Genomic DNA, 20,120 nt, shown 5'->3' with positions numbered 1-20,120 from the left:
TTGTGTTGGAAACTGGATATTTTAGATAATATATTATAGCAACTCTGGGTACTGGTTTCCCCTCTATGGCTTGTTATTTGAATTTGTTTATTTGTTTGTTTGATTTGTTTCATGACCATCTGGATTAGTTAAGCGAAGTCTGTCCCCCACCCATCACTACCACAGTGTGAAGGCTCTGATGTTGCTCCTCACTGGGGTGCAGCCTTGGGTAGTTCAGTAGTCACCCTGGGATGACAGTGGTTTTCACAGAGTTCTTCTTATCTTTTTTCCTAACCACATCTAGTGGTTAAGCTCTACCCATTGTCAGTAGACTGCTCTGCTGTTTTCAACAATGCCCAGGGCCCTAAACTTCTCCATAGACTGACCCAATCAAATTCAGAAAAGACAATTCCCAAGGGAAGTGTTTTGACCTTTGTTCTGACCACAGAAGGACTCCTCTCAGGTGTCTCTTTCCTAGGTTCTCTCCAGCAAACTAGTGAATTTACTAGTCTCCTGCCAATTGCCTTTCATCACAACCTCCACTATTTTTGAGGGCTCCTTTAAACTAAAACTTCTCTACACAGTTGCAAATGAAATCAGTTCTTTTGGGAAGACATTCAGAGACCTCTGTTTATGGCCTGCTTCTCACGCCCCCCACCCCCAGCAAAATCTCTGAGCCATGGATCTAGAGTTGAGGGTGGGCATAATGGCGTACTTCTCTCTGATGGCACCCCCACTCTAGAAGCTTAGTGCTCAGTGGAACAAGGAGCAGTAGCTTCAAGTTTTCCAAGCTTGCTTCTCCTAACACAGAATCACCACCTTACAAGGCAGGGCAAGGATGATTGGGATCCCATATTCTCAGCGGTGCTATGCCTCCATCCACAAGTGGGGCTAGGTGGAAGAAGGAAGCCTGCACCTTTTCACAGTCACTGGATCTAAGACCCCCCAATAGGTAGCTAAGGGACAGATGATAAATGCTTACCTCCTGCTCCCCCTGAGAAAATAGTGCTCCAACTGGGAGCTAGGAGAAGCTGGAGCCCTGGGTTCTTGACTGCACCAATCTGGAGTGGAGTTCCCTCCTCACAGGGTTAAGAAAGGGAGTCTCGAGGGAATAGGTCTTGGTTCAAATACCATAGACACTCCATGTTCTCACCAAATTTTAACAGATTTTCTTGAATAGATGTTTCTTAATTTGATGTATGTCCTTAAGATCATTTCTAGAGACCTTTAATGATTGCATATATTTTCCCATAATTTTCACCAGTTTCACCAGAGGGCTGATCTACAGAGCTCCTCACACAGTCATGCTGGAAGTGGAATATATATATATATATAGTTGTTGTTGTGCCATCTCAAAATAAATTGCAGACATTAGGATAAAGTTTCCTTTAATACCTCAGTATGCATCTTCCCCAAATAAGGACATTTTCCTACATAATGACTATACTATTATCATTCTTAAATAAACTAACATAATTCTATAGTATAATCTAATAAACATTCCATATTCAAATTTCTCTAAGAATGTCTTTTATCCATCTTTTTTGTCAGGGGGTTGGGTAGAGACAGTAACAAAACAAGATTCACGTATTGCATTTTGTTGCTTTGTCTCTTCAGATTTCTTTAATTTAAAACAAACCTTCCAACCTTTCTTTTCATATTATTGATATTTTTAAAAGTCCAGACTAGTTGTCTTTTGGAAGTTCCCCACATGGGAAGAAGGTTATTTCTTGAGAGCCATCTATCTTCTATTTCTTGACCTAGGTAGTAGGATTCCCTATGGTGTTAGCTTTTTAAAATTTTTCACTGGGCTGCACAACTCTGCATCAAATTTGTTTATAACCAGTACTAAAAAGAAATGAGCTCTCGAGCCATGAAAAGACACGGAGGAACCTTAAATGAATATATGGGGTGAGAGATGCCAATCTGAGGTTATATACTGTATGATTCCAACTATATAACATTCTAGAAAATGAAAAACTATGGAAACAGTGAAAAGGTTGGTGGCTGCCAAAGGTTAGGGAGGGGGGATACATAGATGGAGCACAGAGGATTGAAATTATTCTGCATGATATTCTAATGGTATCATTATACACTTGTCAAAATGCACAGAATGTTTGACACCAGAAGTGAACCCTAGTGTAAACTATGGACTCTGGGTGATGATGACGTGTCAGTGTTGGTTCACCAACTGTAACAAATGTATCACTGTGGGTTGTTGATAGTGGGGAAGTGGGCAGGGGATAGATGGGAACTCTCTGTAGTTTCCATTCAATATTGCTGGGAACTTAAAAATGACTTTAAAAAGAAAGTCTAAAAATCTGTAAGTATATTTCACAACTTTAAAAAAAATGGAGAAGTATCTGGAAAGAAGTGATTACAGTTCCAGTGCTCTAAGTTTCTCACAGTTTTTAGGAGGTATGTCAATATGTTAATTTTAGACCTTACTTAAGTACACTGGACTGTCAAAGTCCAAATTCCATGCTTTTCCCATCACACCATCCTTCCTCTCTAGAATCTAGTTAGGAGTTATTGACCCTTCTTGGGTGGGTCTCCTGGCTGCCATGTTTGAAAGTTCCCGCCAATCTCATTCTCTCCAAAGAGTTGCTCTGTTCCCTTGGCCGCCATGTTGCAATAGCTGAGAGGTAATGACTTCCTCCCTCCTTCCCCCTCCCGAAGTTAATCGCCATTCGCCCCCTGCCCTAGGGAGGAGCAGTGACAGAAGACTTGGCATACCACTCGGAAAGGTCTCTGACTCATGATCAAGGGGATTAGATGAAGAAAGAGGCCGAGCTAATGATTAAAATGAGAGTTAAGGATAATGTTTCCTTGCTTCTATTTCTAGCAGTACCGCACTAGCACAGGATTGGTTCAAATTAACACCTGACTTTCTGTGAAACGAGGAAGACCAATTTGGGCTCGCAAAACACTTGGGGAAAAATATTTTTGTTGATACCCTAGGAAGTGACTGACCAGAGAAGTCTGAGAATTTTTATAAATAAAATAACCATGAATCTGTGGTAAACATCATTCCATTCCACAGTATCATTCCTTTTTTTTAGCTATTTATTTATTTATTTATTTATTTATAGACCAAATTGTTTATGTCCCTGAACAGAAGCAGGCTCTGTTGGGAAGGGAAGGCATGGAAGTGAGTTCTAAGAGTCAGGTACAGCCTCTACCTTCAAGGTTCTTACAGTCCTATTGGAGAGAAAAAAATACTCAGTCAAGATGAGGAAGGGTGGTAGAAAACCCATGAAATCTTTCACTGGTTTGGAGTGCGTGATCATTTCTTTACCTGCCAGAGGTGAGGCTGACCTCTGAAGAGACGGAAGGCGGTTTTGTAGCTAATTAATTGTGAAAAATGAGGGCACTCTGTAGGTTCCTGAAGAGTGAAGGCTAACAGATCAGTTAACAAATGCTCCTTTGGCAGCTGTCTTTTGTCTTAAAGATAGCTCCGCGAATGTCAACTGGGATCTGTTCTTTTAAGTCCTCAGCAGATTCTAGAAGCCTCATTTCCCTGACCCTCCTTCCTTTCTCTTACCAGTGTCTCTGCCGTCTTGGAAAGTAATAGGACTCCACTCCTTGGACAGTGTTCTACATCCTAGCTGGTCCACAAGTTTAGACTGACCTTTCACCTAGTTAGGGCCCAGAAATGAAGTGGGACTCCATCAAGGAAAAGTGGTTAAGAGATACGATCCTATGTGGACAGTGTCTCTCAGTGAGGCAGTACAGATCAAAAGAGGGAAATGGGATAATCCTCTCTTCCATACATTATGTTCTCCTGATTACCAATAATTTTTTATTTGCTTATTTAATGTCCATCTCCCCAACTAAAGGGCAAATGATATGAGGGTGGTGACCACATCTTTTTCATTATCTGCTGTATCGCTGGCCCCCAGCACAGTATCTGATACATGGGCAGTGTCCCATAAATATTTGTCCGATGAATGAAGATTTAATTAATGAACTAAGTGAGACTGAAGTCCCGACAGGATGTGGATGGAGACAAGCAGATGAGTGAGAAAAGGCGGTAAGAAAGACTCAGGGGTCTTCACTGACCACCACAGGACAGCTGCAGGAACGGGGCAGGACGTGTGAGACAGCGGGACCTTCTAGTAGTCACGGTGGCAAAGGGAGACCGTTCTCCCATGGGTCTTTCATGTTTCTGTGCATCTTCTGAGCTGACACTGGCCCAGAATATTTTTTTCCACAATATTTGTAGAGTGAAAAGCTTTGGAAGATGTGGTGTCTCCCTCTGGAGCAAAGGAAAGGCATACTCACTGCCTGTCATAAGCGATTCGGCTTCACGAAGCTCATTGTTGCTCTCCTGCCGCACAATCCACACCAGGTCTAGGGCTCGTCTGGCCCCTTCCGAGGAGCTCCTGGGAAATCTGGAGACAAGGGGAAGTGACACAAGAAAATCTTTATACTCTGGCTACTACGCTTGCTGTGAGAAGTCAAGCCCCTTGTCTCTGACCCGGCAGCCGGGCAGATTCATACTGATGGACAGGGATTCCCAGAGGGCAGGACAGGTGGAGCTCCTTGGATAGTTCACAAATCACCAGCTAGCTTGAGCTCGTTGGGGGACACTGGCCAACTCTAGATCGAAGGTCCGTAGCTGCTGGTTCAGGAGGTGTACGATGGCGAGATCCCAGCATCACACTCTGTACATTTTCACACACCCCCCATCTTGTATCAAGCGGTATCAATAGAGATTTCTCATCTCAGGACTCTCCAGCATCCCTTCTGTTTATATAGGTCTTTCGTCCTCATTATTTACGAACTCTTTTTATCTTCAGCTCTGTCATGATGTTAGACCATCGCTCTCTCTGTTTGGCTGAAGCTGGCTATGGAGGAGCGGGGCCATTCCCGCTCACCACGTCCCCAGAGGACTGCTCTTCCAGAAGGCCTGATGATTTCTCCACAGAAGTGATTACAGGCTTTCCGCATAATAGCCCTTCGAGAAAGCTGAGGTCTTCAGTGACCGTTCCAGCAGCATACTGTGCTTTCCTAACAGGTCTGGGGCTAGAATGCATCTCCCTAGCCGAGAAAGGAATCAAGTTCAGAGGATAGCCCCCCAGGGTCAGGAGGAAGAAGAGCAGGAACGTTAGGATGAGCGTTCTTCCTTTTGACAGCTTCTGGTCATCCTGCCTGGAAGACAGAACCTCAGGAGACCAAGGGCAAACCAAACTCAATGCCAAGCTGTGCTGGGCTTCTTTCCATAAAGGCGGGGGTTGGGGGGGGAAAGCAGCGGAAGGACTGGTGTACAGCAAAGAGCCGGGGACAGACGGTCCCCATGACTTTGTCCTTCCCCTCCCTGCATCCAGAATCTACAACGTGTAGGTGCCCTCAGGCCTGCAATGGTTAGTTTTTCCTTCCTGGAGTCCAGCCAGATGGCCGGTCCCCCTGGCCGAATTGCCCACTGGCAGAGTTGCAGTGGAAATAACCTCCCCACCAGCTTCAGCTATACCTCCCCACCCCCTCCAGCAGCTGTTGCTGTCGTCGGAACAGAGGATGATTGTTTCACTTCTTGACTTCTGGGCATAGATTTACCAAGCTGAGCTCTACTTGCATTGGAGCCAGAGGTGGTGGGAAGAAACCAGTTCATAAAAGTCCATAAAAACAGTTCATAAAAGCTGGGGTTGCCACCATCATGAACCAAGCAAGGAGGACTAGGGATAAGAAAGGGAGGTGTTTGGGACCCAGGCATGCATAAGAGAGAAAGGGTGCCTTCAGCTCAGGTCATGGTCAGGCTCCCTGCTCAGCAGGGAGTCTGCTTCTCCCTCTCCCTCTGCTGCTCCCCCTACTTGTGCTCTTTCGCTCTCTCTGTCAAATAAATAAATCATATTTAAAAAGAAAAGAAAAGAAAGTGTCTCGAGAAAGTGGGCTCCCGGTTTCTTTTCTTGATGCACATGTGTTTGCTTAAAGAGACAAGAGACTAGGAACTGATTAGCTAACTTCTGTTCCTCTCGCTCCTCAGGTGAGCAGCAACATGCTTTTTTCTCAGCGCGGCTGTGAGGCATTCTCTAAGAATGGGGAACCTCCTAGAAGGTGCATTCATTTAACCCATTTATCATAGAGAGCATCAATCCGCTTAGGAAACCTCAAGGGAAGAAGATTACAGTGAAGATACACACAACTAGATTTCAAAGCAGCATCTTGGTCTCCTCTTGCATACTGTCCCTGCTTAACACCCCAACTGCGGTATTTTCCTCTCACCAACTGGAAAATTGGCTCCATAGTCTACAGAAACAGTTCCAAAGGGTGTTGGTCTGATCGCCTTAGCTTATTACTATCAATCCTGTTAGACAGAGCCCTTTGTCCCTGGCTACCTTATCTGTCACGAAACTGCGGGACCTATTGCTGGTACAGTTACGGTCACCTCTGCGCCACAATGTCCTTCCTTCCTTCCTGAGCAGGAGGCAGTGAGCACGGTGTAGGACTTGGCAGGCACCATGATGAACGGGTCTAGCACAGAGGCCTTTCCTCTGAAGGTCTGCTGCAGCCTTGGTGACAAGGCACCCATGACAGATTCAGCCGATTCAGGAGAGAGAGATGGGCCCAGTTCCCTGTGTAAGTGAAATAGGTAACTGCTCATGTCAGCATTTCCCAAGTCATGGTCCTCCAACCCCTGCGTCAGGTTCATCTTAGTGCTTTTCAAACCTTCAGATTTCTGGCCTATTTCAGACCTACAGAATCAGAATTTGGAGTTGGGATCCGAGAATCTGCACAAGCTCCTCACATAACTCTGCGCACATGAAACTTGAGGACCTCTGCTCCATGCTCATCGAGCTTCGCTTGAGCTGCGGCCTCTTTCTGGAAAGTTCTTTCCCTGCTATCTTCGCTTAGTGAAATCCTGTCCCATCCTTGGAGGCCCAGTTCGGAGGTAGCTGCTTTCATGAAGCTTTCCCTGATTTCATAAGTCCTTAACTCCCACTCTCTCCTTGCTATGGGATAGGACATATTAGGCATATAAGAATGGGGTACAGGCAGGTGTTGGGGATGAAGGCACATCTGGCGTGGAGTTATAGGAAGGGATTTATGTTTTACCCCCAACTTTTCATTTGGAATCATTCAGAGGTAAACTATGATGAATCCTAGAATAGTCTTCACCTGGAAATTGCTCACAATTTGGATTTGCACATATGTTCTCTCTCCATATACGCATATGTGATATACTTATGAATGTATTTGGTGACACATTTGAAATTTAATTGCAGGCATCATGCCACTTTATACCTAACTGCTACTTCAGCATGTGTCTCCTAAGAATAAGAAGAGCATTTTCTCATTCTCTTGCATCATCATAATACCATTATCACATCCAAGAAGTGTTATGTTGATAGAATAATATTATCCAATACCAAATCCATATCAAAATTTCTCGAATTGGGGCACCTGGGTAGCTCAGTGGGTTAAAGCCTCTGCCTTTGGCTCAGGTCATGATCCCAGGGTCCTAGGATCGAGCCCCACATTGGGCTCTCTGCTCAGTGGGGAGCCTGCTTCCCCCTCTCTCTCTGCCTGCCTCTCTGCCTACTTGTGATCTCTCTCTCTGTCAAATAAATAAATGAAATCTTTTAAAAAAATTCTCAAATGATCTCCAAAACATCCTAGATGTTTGTACTGATGCAGAATTCAATCAAGAATTGTGGATTTCGGGGCGCCTGGGTGGCTCAGTTGATTAAGCATCTGCTTTTGGCTCAGGTTATGATCTCAGGGTCCTGGGATGGAGCCCTGAACCCCACTTCGGCCTTCCTGCTCAGCGGGGAGTCTGCTTCTCTCTCTCCCTCTGGCCCTACCCCTTACCTGTGCTCTTTCTCTCAAATTAAAAAAATATATATCTTCAAGAATCGTGGATTTCACTTGTCTTTTTGTTTTTTTAAGTTTCCTTTGATCTAGATTATAGGAGTAACACTGCTTGCTTCCCATTGCGTCACATGGCGGGGCGGCGGGGGGTGTCCCTGTGCTATTACCCTGTTACTGGTGATGCTAAATTCGATCACTTATATATGGGGTGTCTTCTGGAACTCTTTATTGTAAAGGTACATTTTTTTCTTTGAGATTAATAAGTGATGTGTGGATTAATTAGGAATGTGCATATTTAACAAGTTCTTACAGTGAATTTTGAGTGCCCTCAAGTCTGAACCGCTGTTTTGCATGTTGTGATGTGAAGGAAGGTCCGCAAGGCCTTGTCCACCTCCCAGACACAGACTCACCTGAGGATGAGCGTGTCTGTCTACACCGTTCACCTCCCGCTCCCCCTCCCAATGGCCCCTCTGTCTTGCCTGGCTCCAAAGCGCTAGCACAGGAATCATTCATAGGCCAGAAGGGGACAATGCCTCCAAAATGAGGGGGCTCTCTCCCTTTACCAGTAAGGTCATCGGCCTTGTGAAGCAGAACCGTTAAAAAGGATCCTTGCGCTAATCCAGTGAGGGCACATATGGGAACACTGAGGTTCAGAGAGGTGAAGTGACTTCCCCAAGCTATTCGGGGTGGGAACTGGATTCGAATCCCGTTTCAGCTGTAGAGCCCATGCTTCTAAGCGCTATGCCATACTCCCTCCAGAGCACTCACTCTGCCTGACTTCAAGACTCTCTCACCATTTTCTTCCGAAGCCTTCTGGGCCCTCGGCATTCCGGGGAGTAAGGAAGCGGGGGTCCTGGGCTTATTCCCTTTCAAGGTGGGGAGACAGTGTGACGCAGAAATCAATTGGCAAGCGAGTAGCAGAGCAGGGCCGCTGATGGAGAGACGGTAAGGTCTTGCTTATGAATTTGATTTTGATTTAAGAGGCAGCTGAGAGCCACTGTGATTTCTGACTGGTGCTTGCTGAATCCAGAGTGGGTTCAGGGTGGATTAATATCACTGTCCTTTGTGCAGGGAAATGCTGCTGCTTGATAATAAACAGGTTTGCAGGCTTTGGCAGAAAAGACCAATGTTGCCCAACAGTCCCTTCTGTGCTTGGAACACGTGATCGACTGCCTTTAGGCTTCTGGTTCTCTGTCCAGCCTGTCACCAGGAAAAATGCGACCTCTTAGATTCTCATTAGCTCCAGAAAACCTCTCACCTCCCTAACCCCCTCCCTCCACTCCCAATTAGCAGAAAATAAGCCTGGTGGAGGGACCCCCACCCCTTTGGGTAGCCCACACTTTTCCCCGATCACTCAATTCTTCCATGAGAACGCCCGGTCAGATGCTGCAGTGAAATGAAAACGATAGGACAAACAAACTCACAAAAAAAAAAAAAAAAAAAAAGGCAAAAAAAACCCAAGACCATCTCCTACTAGCAAGCCACTGGTAATTTGGGGGTTTACTGTCCAGTTTAGTCTTCAGTTTCAGGTTGCCCATTTTGTAGCAACGGAGGTGTCAGAAAAAACATTTCTGCACCTGTTGCAAAGTCTCAGCTGCAGCTGGAGACAGACACAGACAAACGCATATAGAATGTCAGCCCAGTTTTAGCCTATGTGCCGTTGAAGCCAGCGCATGTACACATAAAGTATCATCCAAGTTTAGTACGTCCTGATAAATTACACAGCATCACATAGGGACACAAGGAGATGTCAAAGTTGGAGGACTCCTAAGAGGTCATCCGGCAAAGCCTCCCATCCTACTCGTCACCTCCTGGCCGAGAGACCAAAGTTCGGGCAGCTCCAGTGACAAGGGACTCCTTGGCTTTCAGAGGCAGCTGGTGTCTGTGACCAGCTTCTTTTCACAAGAGGTCTTTCTAAAACAAGGGCAATCTATCGTCCTGGTACCTGCTAACCACTGGGGGCTACTTCCTTCTTCAGAACAAGGGATCTCCTAGGGAACCCGGGCCCCACCCCCTACCCTAGGGGGACTGAAACTTCTAGCACTATAGTTTCCGAGCCAGAACCCTGGCTGCGACGGCTGCTGCCTCTGATGGATTGTGTCCTGAGCTCCGTTTCCCCAGTGGGGCTGGGGGGTGTCGGTGGGGGCGGCCCCGCCTCTATGGCCCCACTCCTCCGGGCCCACCCAGCGAGCGCGAGGCTCCTGGGAACTGCGGCCTCTGCGGGCCCACTGCGGTGCCGTGAGTCGGCTTGCCAAAAGCCACCCGACGCAGCAGGTAAGCAGGCAGTCAGAGAGGTGCACTGGCTTTCTGAGAAGCAGCAGTCTAGCTAAGGCAGGAATGGGTTCTAACTTAATAATCTGCTCATCACACGCAGTAAGAGACACCCTGACTTATTCAAAGACACCGTGGGCGGTGCAGAGGATGAATAAGCATGATTCACTGCCACTCTGGCACCCGGGGCACGAAGAATAATAAAACCCAAAGAATTGTAGCCGCCTGAGTAGTAAATTAAGAGATCCGGGGCTCAGCTAGACTCTAGACATCAATGTTACCATGGCGATAAAGGGCCCCAGCGTTCAGCAGTTATTATAGAACAGGCGTCTAATAGGCTAGTCTATGTCACAGCCAAAGCCCAAGGGGCTAGCAAAGAAGACCAATTAGCATATCCATTCATTAGGGGCCTCTGCACACTTCTTCTCTTAATTCCAATTAGTTGTTTGTTTGAACCAACGTCTCTTGCCTGCATTATGCTCATTAGTGCCTTTTAGCCACTGGAAATAGGCTTGAATCTCCACAAGGACCTCACAGTTTCCCAAGCCTTCATTTCCACCCCCAGGGGTCTAGGCTTATACAGTCACAAACTCATGGCCCTCAGTCCCTCGAAATGAAAGCATCTCTCACTGTACAACTGTACTCGACAGATGGAAACTCTGCTCAGGAATGTGATGCGCTAAGGGTTCTTCCTGGAACCCAGCGAAGTAGGGATCTGGGGCCATTATCTGGACCATTCAGGTCAAGGAAACCCTCTGGCCTTAGCCAGTGAGCCTGCTGGCTACGCCTGCTGGCCACTGCTCAGAGGCTAGCTGTGCGGGAGGGGGAGCATCGGGCACCAGGGACCATACTGGCATCAGCAAAGTCGGGCAGTAGCTGTTCCAGCTTGAAGGACTGCCCTTCAAGGTCCAACCCAAACCCCGCCTATTCCGGGAAGCCTTCCCTGATCTCTGCAATCGCAAATAAGATCCACCCCCCCCACCCGCTTCATGCACTTTGAAGATGACACCCTATGCTGGGCAGTATTCACGGGCAGTCTCGGGCCCTAGGCTGGCCTGGACCTTCCGCACCCATGACTTCAGAGTCCACAGGTCACTAATGCTGGAAGGGTCTGGGGTTCTAGAGAGTCCCCAGTACTACCCAGCTGAATCCAGTGGCAAAGACCTCTTAAGCCCTACTGCACATGACCTCCCAGAGAAGATTTAGCAAATCCCTAGGTAAGGAAAGCACACAACTGCTCTTTGGTAGCTCCGTAACACACTCTCCCCTCCCCTCACCCTACACACACACACACACACACACACAATTGCGGAAGTGACCCATAAGAACAGATGTCAGAAACTAGCCCCTCCCGTGGTGAAGGTGAAGATTCTCTGAAGAATGCTCTGGGAACAGGAGGACCCAGTCCATAAGTTTCGGTTCCCCATCACCCACCCAGCAACCATGCGGTTTGACCTTTGACCAGAGCAGGCATCCAGGAGACGAGGCTTCTAGAAGCAGCTGCTAATATCTGCGCCCAAGGACTGGGCATATACAGTTTGAGAGACTGGAGTCATTTGCCATTCAGTCTGCTGTCAAAGCCTCTCCTCGCCACTCTTGCCTCTGGAGCCACTGTTCATTTGCAGTTCCCCTGGTCCCTTCCAGGTCCAGCCTGCTCTGTGCTGTTCAGCAGCTTGCTTCCCACCATATATACCCCCCCGAAATTGGCAGGAAAGGTCTCTCCTGTAGCTAGAGTCTTCTGAGTGTGAACTCACACAGATTTCTGTCTTTGAGGTCCTATGGGATTTTGTTATTTTACCCCACCCAACAGCTGGCATTCCAGAAGACAGCCTGATCTATAGTCAAAATACATGGCAAATATATTAAGTGTACAGCAAACCCCAGGTTACCCAGAAGGCTCGGGCGTGGGAGACTCTGGAGAACGGAATATTTTGTTACCTGAGGTCACATTGCTCCGAATCTCCTTTGTCTTTCTGCTTTTGGGTTTTTCCCCCCAGCTTTATGGAGATGTCTTGACATATAACATTGTGTAAGTGTGGGTGTACGAGGTGATTTGACTCACTTGTATGTTGCAAAATGATGATCACCATAGCGTTAGCTAATAAAACCTTCACCACGTCACTTAAGTGCTGTTTCTTTTTTAGGGGGAGGACACTAAAAATCGACTCTCTTAGCAACTTTCAAGTAATAATACAGTCTTACCAACTATACTCAGCACGCTGTACACTAGATCCCCAGAACTTACTCACCTTAGAACTGGAAGTTTGCACCCTTTGACCACCATCTTCCCAGTCTCATCCCCCCAGACCCGCTGACCACCACCATTCTACTCTATACCTCCAGTATTTGCCTTCTGCTGTCTGACTTACTTCACTTGGCACAATGCCCTCAAGGTCCATCCATGTTGTCGCTAATGGCAGGATTTCCTTCTTTCTCATGGCGAAACGATATGCCTGTGTATGTGCATGTGTATCACTCTTTCCTTATCCATTCATCCACTAATGGACACTTACGTAGCTTCCGTACCTTGCCTATTATGAATAATGCTGCCCCCCACCCACTCTTGATTTTTGAAATCTTGCTTACATGACTGTGCTCTTTTCTGCTTTAGGAAGACAAGACCAGTTAACCTACCCTTTGGTTTTTGAGGATTGCTAAGGGCTTCAAGATTCTTATATTTAACATTGGGAGTCACACAAAAGGCTTGATTGGAGAAAGTGTGAGAGAGCCCAGTATAGACTGAGATCAGGTTAACCCCTGGAATGTATTTTGTTTTTATTAAAGTCCACAAAGTGGAATGAGTGTCTCTTTTTTTTTTGTCAGTGGCCTCTTTCTCATCAAATAAGGGTATGGCAGGGGGAGGGACTCTGTTAAGGAAGAGTTCTAATTAGTAGTGTTCTAGTAAATGGAGTCTTTATTTTAAATTAAGCACTATGGAAGCTGTCTTCATCAGAATGGCCTAGGCTTGGGATTATGAATAAGTCAATCTATCTAAGCTATTATGCTGGCTTTCTTGGTTATGTATCTGCCCAGAATCTCATTATCTGCAACGTTCTCAGCCACCTGGGTATAATGGGTTGTGGCGGGGGGGTGGGGGGTGATTTTGAAGGAAGAATCACAAATTCCACCCAAACCTTTTAGCCACCCAGGCTCTGGTGGGGTGGACTGGACAGACCAAAAACACTATTCAGTGTTTTGGCTCTTTCTTTTGTTGGTTCCCACATTGGCTTCAGGAGTTATATATGTCTGGGAAACTGACACGGCAAAGTTCTGGCCTGTTCCCTGCCCTGATGCTAAGGGATAAATATAGATCTCAACCACTACAGAAATGTGGCCAGGATTCCAAGGGCTGTGTGCGTGAGGGGCAGCAACTGATGGGACCATTGTGACATGTGGGCTAGAAAAAGGCTTCTTTATATCCAAGACCCTTGTTGGGGAGGGGAGGAGTGAAGCAGGAATCTGGCTTCTAAAATCAGAATGCATAATCCACATTTCAAGGGGCTCATGGGTTGACACAAATAAGGAATATTGTAGGTGGCTTGGTGTGGGGGGGGCAGAGCAAAGGGAATCTTTCCTGACACCCTAGATCCTTTTGCATGAGATCAGTCTTATGAAAAAAGAAAAGTTATTCTTGGCCATGTCCCCTCACCCCTAACTCCCACCCACGCCCCACCTCCTGCACACACTGCTACTCAGCTCTCCGTTGAGAAGAACACGACTTAAGGTTTCCATTGGGCCCATAGTAGCTCGGGTGCTAGAGAAGGGCAGAGGGCGGGTAGAGAGACGTGAGGTGAGGGGGGCGGTGAGTCGCTCCTCCTCGTGACCCAGAATATCTCCCCCCTCCCTGTGATGATGAGCTTGCTTTTCCATAAGGGCTTTCCTTTGATTCAGGGAATGGGCCAACCAATGAGAGAGGGGCATGTTAGATTATTTTGGGGAAGGGCTCATGCCAAGAGGGTTCACTTTTACTAGGCGCCAAGTGTCCCCAGCAACCAGTGTCTCCTGTACCAGTGGGAACTCCAGAACTCTCACCCCCTTGCCTGCCTCTGCCTCGTCTTTGCCCACGGAACAACCATGAGAAGGCAGATCCGGTCCAGAAGGGCTCCGGCCTCTCCTTACGGTTATCGCTCCAGACTTGTGAGTCCCGGGGAGCAGAATGTTTTGCCATCCCTTTTGAGGGGGGTGGGCTGGGGGTGGCGTAGATCGTGGCTTACGGCTGCTTCTCCTCAGCATGGGCAGGAACAGCGGGGTTTAAGGAAGCCTATAATTTCAAGATGGAGCAGTGACTCCTGGCACCCCATTGTGCCCTAAACTGCTGCATTGAAGGAAGAAGTCCCTCTTCCTGGGGGAAGAAAAGACAAGGGAAGGGGGGACCTTCTAAAATTGGAGGGAGCGGGGGGGGCGTCTGGAATTTAAACAAATAGAACTTTTGGAGTTTGGGAGTAGAGGTTTTGGTCCGTTAGCAGGAAATTTTAGCCAGGAGAGAGAGGAAGGGGAAGAGGAAGCGAAACACACTGGCCACCCAGCTGCCTCAGTCCCCAGGGGTGGGAGCGTCTTAGGAACCCAGCTGCTCTTTTTCTAAAGCAGAAATTCCAAACTCTCTTGCTAAAATCAGAGAACCGTAGATAGAAGCCGGGAGTAATCTTAGACATCATCTCTCCAGAACCCCTCATTATGTAAAGGAGGCTGCTGGGGCTCCGAGCACGGGAGTGACTTGCAAGTTTCCTCACTTCTAATCTCGGGCTCTATTAGACTTGCGGTAGGCGACTCCCTAGCCCTCTGTCTCTCCCCCACCTGCCGCCAGCCCGCCTGCCACCCCACCCTGCCCAGCACACACACACACACACACACACACACACACACACACACACACGGGCACACGCACTCACACACGGGCACACACACGACTCTCTGCTGTCGCTGTTTATCTCCAGGGTGCACCACAGAGGTCTTTGAACCCACCGTATCCTTGCATTTATTTTGCTCGAAATCGTCAATATATGCCACACACAGTACTTTTTTTCCGGGGGGGAGGGTTGTGGTGAGTGTAATCTGAAATCTCCGCCAGAGAGGGCTGTGATCTGAGCCCCTGGAGGAAACAAAGCTTTAATCCACTTTTCTTTGGAAATGGCTGCTTATATAACCAAGGAGTCAACGGAGGAAAACACGAATCCTTCCAACCCGGTATCAACCTACAGAGGGCTTCCCTTCTCAGCCATACCACGTAGAATCTTTCTTTTCACATTTCCAGAGTCCCTCCCAGCTTTCGGAGCAGCCATAGCCTGTAGGGCACCTACAACTCTTCCTTCCTTGGCTTCTTCTCTATGTACTGTTGCTAAAGCGTTATGTATCCATTCGATTAGTTGTCAAGCACATCCGAGGGTCTGCTCTTTATAGGAAATGCTTGATTTTAAATGCACCGGGGGATCTTACCCTGTAGGGGGACTACTTGGTCAAATCTAAAAAGAAACTATTTAATGCAGTAGTTAATCGGATGCCGATTTCTATTTGAAATTAACCAACTATTCAAATGTTTACAGGGTGTTACTCAATGAAGGGCACAAATTTATCCTTTGGGTCACACTGTTTGTTTATATGTTTATATGTTTGTATATTTAGAGTGCTCAAAATGGAGCCACCCTTCAGACTCTCCCCTTTTAGGGCAACACCATGGCCTGGGCACACACCCACTACTATAGTCCAGCACGTTCACACATGCTGCCACAGGAGGGCACGGCCACTTCAGGCAGCGGGCAAACACAGACCCTCTCATTCCCAGAGTCCTGACAGGATTCTGTTAAATAGTTAGTTGCCCAAAAGTGCCTCCCTTGCGTAATGCGAGGTTCTCCTAACACAGGGAAGCAGAGGAGAGCAAAACGGATATTTGAGGTTCCTGAAACTCAGGCAGTGTGAGAGCCGTGGGGAAATTAGCTCGGAGAAGGTTAATTCTTCCCGGGAGGGTAAAGCTTTAATGACAAGCCATCTTTAATGGGATTATCATGAAAGCTCATATCTACAAATAAGATCAGGCCGAGGCCCAAGCCAGCTGTCTCCTCTGTGGAGCAGAAGTGGACAGCAGGCCCTCGCACAAGAGGGAGAGAAAAGGAAGCTGTCCAGAAAATATAAAGGGGACACTAAATCCCCCCGCAGTGAACCGTTCCACCTAAATTCTCTGAGATTCCCGGTTGCGGTGGATTCTTCCCAGGCCATGAGGACTACACACCAGTCCACAAGGCTGCTGGGGTTAGGGCGATGAACTCTGGGAGAGCAATTTCTCCAGAGTCTGGCTCAGGTTTTAAGCCCAGTAGTTATCATTGGCACTCGTTTAGTCCCCACTGGCTCCCGAGCCGTGGGCCCCACACGGGTGGAGGGACACCAAGGAGTCGGAAAAAATACCCACTCTGCCCCTTGGGTGCTCAGAATGTAGTTGGGGAGGTCAAATGCTTACACACATTCGCACACGAGGGAAAGAGATTTAAGAGCATTTATTAGTCCATTCAACTCTGAGTGGATGGGGGCTCTCCTCCTGAGCCTTGCACCATGAGCCCGCGTCAGAGTCAGAAATCCTTGATTATGAGCACCTACAATCCCTTGGGAACACAGACTCTGACCCCCCACTGGTGGCTTCAATCTGTTAGTAACGTCTAGGTGCTTGAGCTCAGGGTAGGAGGGGAGAAACGTCACTGCCCCAGGTAACGGGAAACACAGGTTCTGTCGACTTGATCACGAACTCTCTGTGTGGCTGCAGCTGCGTCCCGCCCCCTCTCTGGGCTTCCGATGGACAAGGGAATCTTCAGGGTCCCTGTTAGTTCTAATGTGGTGTGTGATAGAACGCTCTATAGAGGAACCGACTCGAGACGTTCAGGATTGCTTCTGATCCACAGCCGGATGGCATGGGGCAGACTGAAGGCTGAGAGCAGAGTCTTGTCATTCTGGGTCATTTTTACTGATTCTGAACAATCCAATTTTCTGAGCTCCGCCCCCCCGCCCCCCACTAATGGCAGCATTTTTAGCTGAGTGTCCTCTAAATGGCCTTTGAGGAATCAGGCAGCACGGAGCCCCTGGTCTCTATCATTTGACACATCCAACCCCAGCAGGTGCACAGGCCCCGCCACCCTTCAGATTTGGACAGCAGAGAGAAGGGAGGGTGGCCTCATTTTCTGCCTCTGCAGGGAGCCTTGGCAGACCCCCAAAGAGCAAAGATCCAACTCTCCTGCCTGTGGCCGGGAGGCATTCGAAATCCCGTTGGTGAAGTCTGGGTTTCTCTTTTTTTGGTTTAATTTTCTTAGAACCACTCAGAGAAGATTACAGTTTCGGATCTCAATGACTGCAATCAGTCAATCAACAGATATGTGCTGAGCACTCACGACGTGCCCAGATTCTCGCCTAGGGTATGGGGTTGGGGGGGAGCAGGGAGACAAGGGAAGTAGCAGTTGAGGTTCCAGACCTCAGGGAGTCTGTTCGACCAGCTGAAGGCAGGAAGAGGTGCCCGCTCACGCAGCAGTCAGAGAAGCAGCAAACAGACCCCTGGGTTTTGTTTCTGCTCCGGTGGGAGTCTAAGTTTTGAGGAGGGGTCCAGCCGCTGGCCTCGCCCTGCTGTCAGAGGCTACTTTCAGGTACAATGCGGGATGGTCAAGTTGAGCGCCCGCCAGCGTGTGGGACCGACAATAAAGCTGACCTGGCCTTAGAATTTGCCATGGTGGACTCAAGTGTCTAAAATGACTCCGTCCTTGGTGTCCAGCTCGGCTCCGCCCTGACAGGCCAAAGTGAGGCCAAGGCCCCAGGACAGAGGAGAGACAGAAGCAGAGCCCTGAGGGGAAGAGCCCAAGGGCCCGCAGCTGAGACTAGAACTTACACCTCTGTGGAAAGAATATTGGGTCAAAATGGGTCAGAGAAAGGATATTTCCTCCAAAAGAACAGAGAGAGGGAACAGGTGCTTCTCGTACCCACGGGTGTGTGTCTGGAGAGGCTTCTCCAAATACTGAATCGTCTTCCATTCCTTTTGACTGGTGGGATGCGCCCTGGGGAATTTTTTTTTTTTTTTTTTCAAAAAGGGGACTGTGTTTTGTCACCGTTCCAGGACGATCAGGATGAAGTGAACCAGAACTACTTAGCAGATGAAGAGGAAGAAGCTGAAGAAGAAGCTCGGGTGACGGTGGTACCCGATCTGGAGGAGGAGGAGGAAGAGGAGGAGGAGGAAGAAGAGGAGGAGGAGGAAGAGGAGGCGAAGGCGGAGGAAAAGGGTCCGGGTCAGCCAGCAGGCAATGCCTGGTGGCAGAGATGGCAGATCATGAACGAATACCTGTGGGATCCGGAGAAAAGGATGTCTCTGGCCCGAACAGGTCAGAGTTGGAGTAAGTCCCAGTTGTCCCAATGCCCCAGTCGGGTGTCCTTTGCTTTTGGCTTGGTGTCCAGGACCCCTTTACCATACACGTTGGATGGGCTTGTCTGCACACTTCTCTCAGATCTCATGTGAAGGGCTCGATGCCTAGGGAAATGCCTGCACTGGGGGCAGATCCCGTCGGAAGAAACCAAGTAGGTAAACACATCGGATGGTGGAGCTGAAAGCCGATGGGCTCAACTTCATTTGCGATGCAAAGGGTCCGTAAGAATGAGTGGGAAAAGCACAGATTTTGTTTGTTTGTTTAAGTCCCAGCCCCATCGCTTTCCATCTGTGTGACCTCGGGCTCATCCTTTACCCTCTCGGAGCCTTGGTTTTCCTCACCTGCCAAATGAGGGAAACAATCCCTACCTTGTCTCTCCCACAGGATCAGCCTGAGGCTCATTTTGGATGCTTCAGTTGTAAACTTGAAAGCATGGTTGCCTCTTGAACAGCACAGGTCTGAAGGGCACTGCTGCATGTGGGTGTTGCGTGTTTTCCCCACAAACACAGCGTAGTGCTCTAAATGTATTTCCTCTCGCACAAGGCCGCCTCTTCCATGGCTTACTTTACGGTAAGCGGACAGTACATCCCACATGGAATGTACCAAACACGCGTGAATTGGCACTTTCTGTCACCGGGAAGACTTCTGGTCAATGGTAGGCTGTTAGGAGTCACGTCGTGGGGAGTCTAGAGTTAGATACAGATTTCTGACCGCACGGGGGTCGGCGCCCCTCAACCCCACACTGTTCAAGGGTCAACGGTACTAGGCAGGAGACTGCTGCAGGGCTGTGGGACCGCAGTCCCTGCTAACTTGACCGCGGGTTGATAAAATCTCATCGTTGCACCCAGAAATGTCAGAAAAGGAAAGCCAGGAGGTGTGCCCTCGGACGCGCGCCCTCAGCCCCAGCTTGCGGATGTTTCAGGCTCCCGGGGCGGGGCACACAGAGGAATTCTGTTTAAAGAGGTCATTTCTGGAGATTACGGCAGAGGCCCCGTCGTGCCTGATCGATGGCAGAATGGCATCCCTTAGCCAGCGTTTCGGCTTCACGACCTCTCCAGCACCCCTCTCCCAGGGTCCTACTCACCTCTTGAACTATTCACGCTGAGCCTTCTCCTTAAGAGATTTAGCCTGTGATAAAATTCACACTTGCCACACTCTCCACACGGCTAGAAAAAGAGCAGCTGCCGGCTTGGCACTCAGTTAACCCACAGCAGAGCAAAATAGATGACTGTACGGGTGAAATCAGAGTCCCCCAGTGTCCCGGGTCTCGGTTGCTAAAGTTGACCATCATGCCTGCTAAAGGCCCTTTTGGCTGAGAATTCTCTCCCCCCCCCGCCCCACCCACCCCCAGTTTAGGTTTCTAATTCAGCTCCGTCAGGGTGAAAGGGCCAGCCCTCCTTCCTGGAATTAGGAATAGCAGGTGTGGGGCTCTGAGCAACACCCACCTCCCTTCACCCTTCCTTAGCTCCCAGCCCCACCCCTGCCGATCCCTCAAACCCTCAACTGGAACAAATGTACCATTCAAGGAACATTCCAACGTTCTGGAAGCTGCAGACAAATGCCGGACGCTCAGTGGGGCTCCAAAGCGGGCACAGCTGTTTCTCCCTTGCCTAAAGAAGACTGGGAACACAGGCCTTGTGAAATGCAAGCGCGCTTCTGGGAGAGGGAGCTGTACTT

The 20,120-nt window shown here is 48.5% G+C and overlaps 1 protein-coding gene across 6 annotated transcripts in view; it reads left to right on the top strand.

The window, feature by feature from the left end:
• The first annotated feature begins 13,832 nt into the window (after window positions 1-13,832).
• The window catches only part of ATP1B4 (ATPase Na+/K+ transporting family member beta 4), a 33,635-nt gene continuing 27,347 nt past the window's right edge, over window positions 13,833-20,120 (top strand). For 2 of the 6 annotated variants that reach the window (XM_047716229.1, XM_047716225.1), the window contains exons 1-2: window positions 13,835-14,196; window positions 18,140-18,413. In XM_047716229.1, coding sequence (XP_047572185.1) covers window positions 14,134-14,196; window positions 18,140-18,413 — 337 coding nt within the window. In that variant the 5' untranslated portion in view covers window positions 13,835-14,133. Of the gene's footprint in view, window positions 14,197-18,139; window positions 18,414-20,120 lie in introns of all 6 variants that reach the window. The other 4 variants (XM_047716227.1, XM_047716228.1, XM_047716224.1 and 1 more) reach the window with 4 other exon arrangements.

Source organism: Lutra lutra, chromosome X, assembly GCF_902655055.1.
Source record: "Lutra lutra chromosome X, mLutLut1.2, whole genome shotgun sequence".
NCBI classification, from domain to species: Eukaryota; Metazoa; Chordata; class Mammalia; order Carnivora; family Mustelidae; genus Lutra; species Lutra lutra.
The sequence above is the reverse complement of the archived record's forward strand: the minus strand, read 5'-3'. Positions and strand labels throughout refer to the sequence as shown.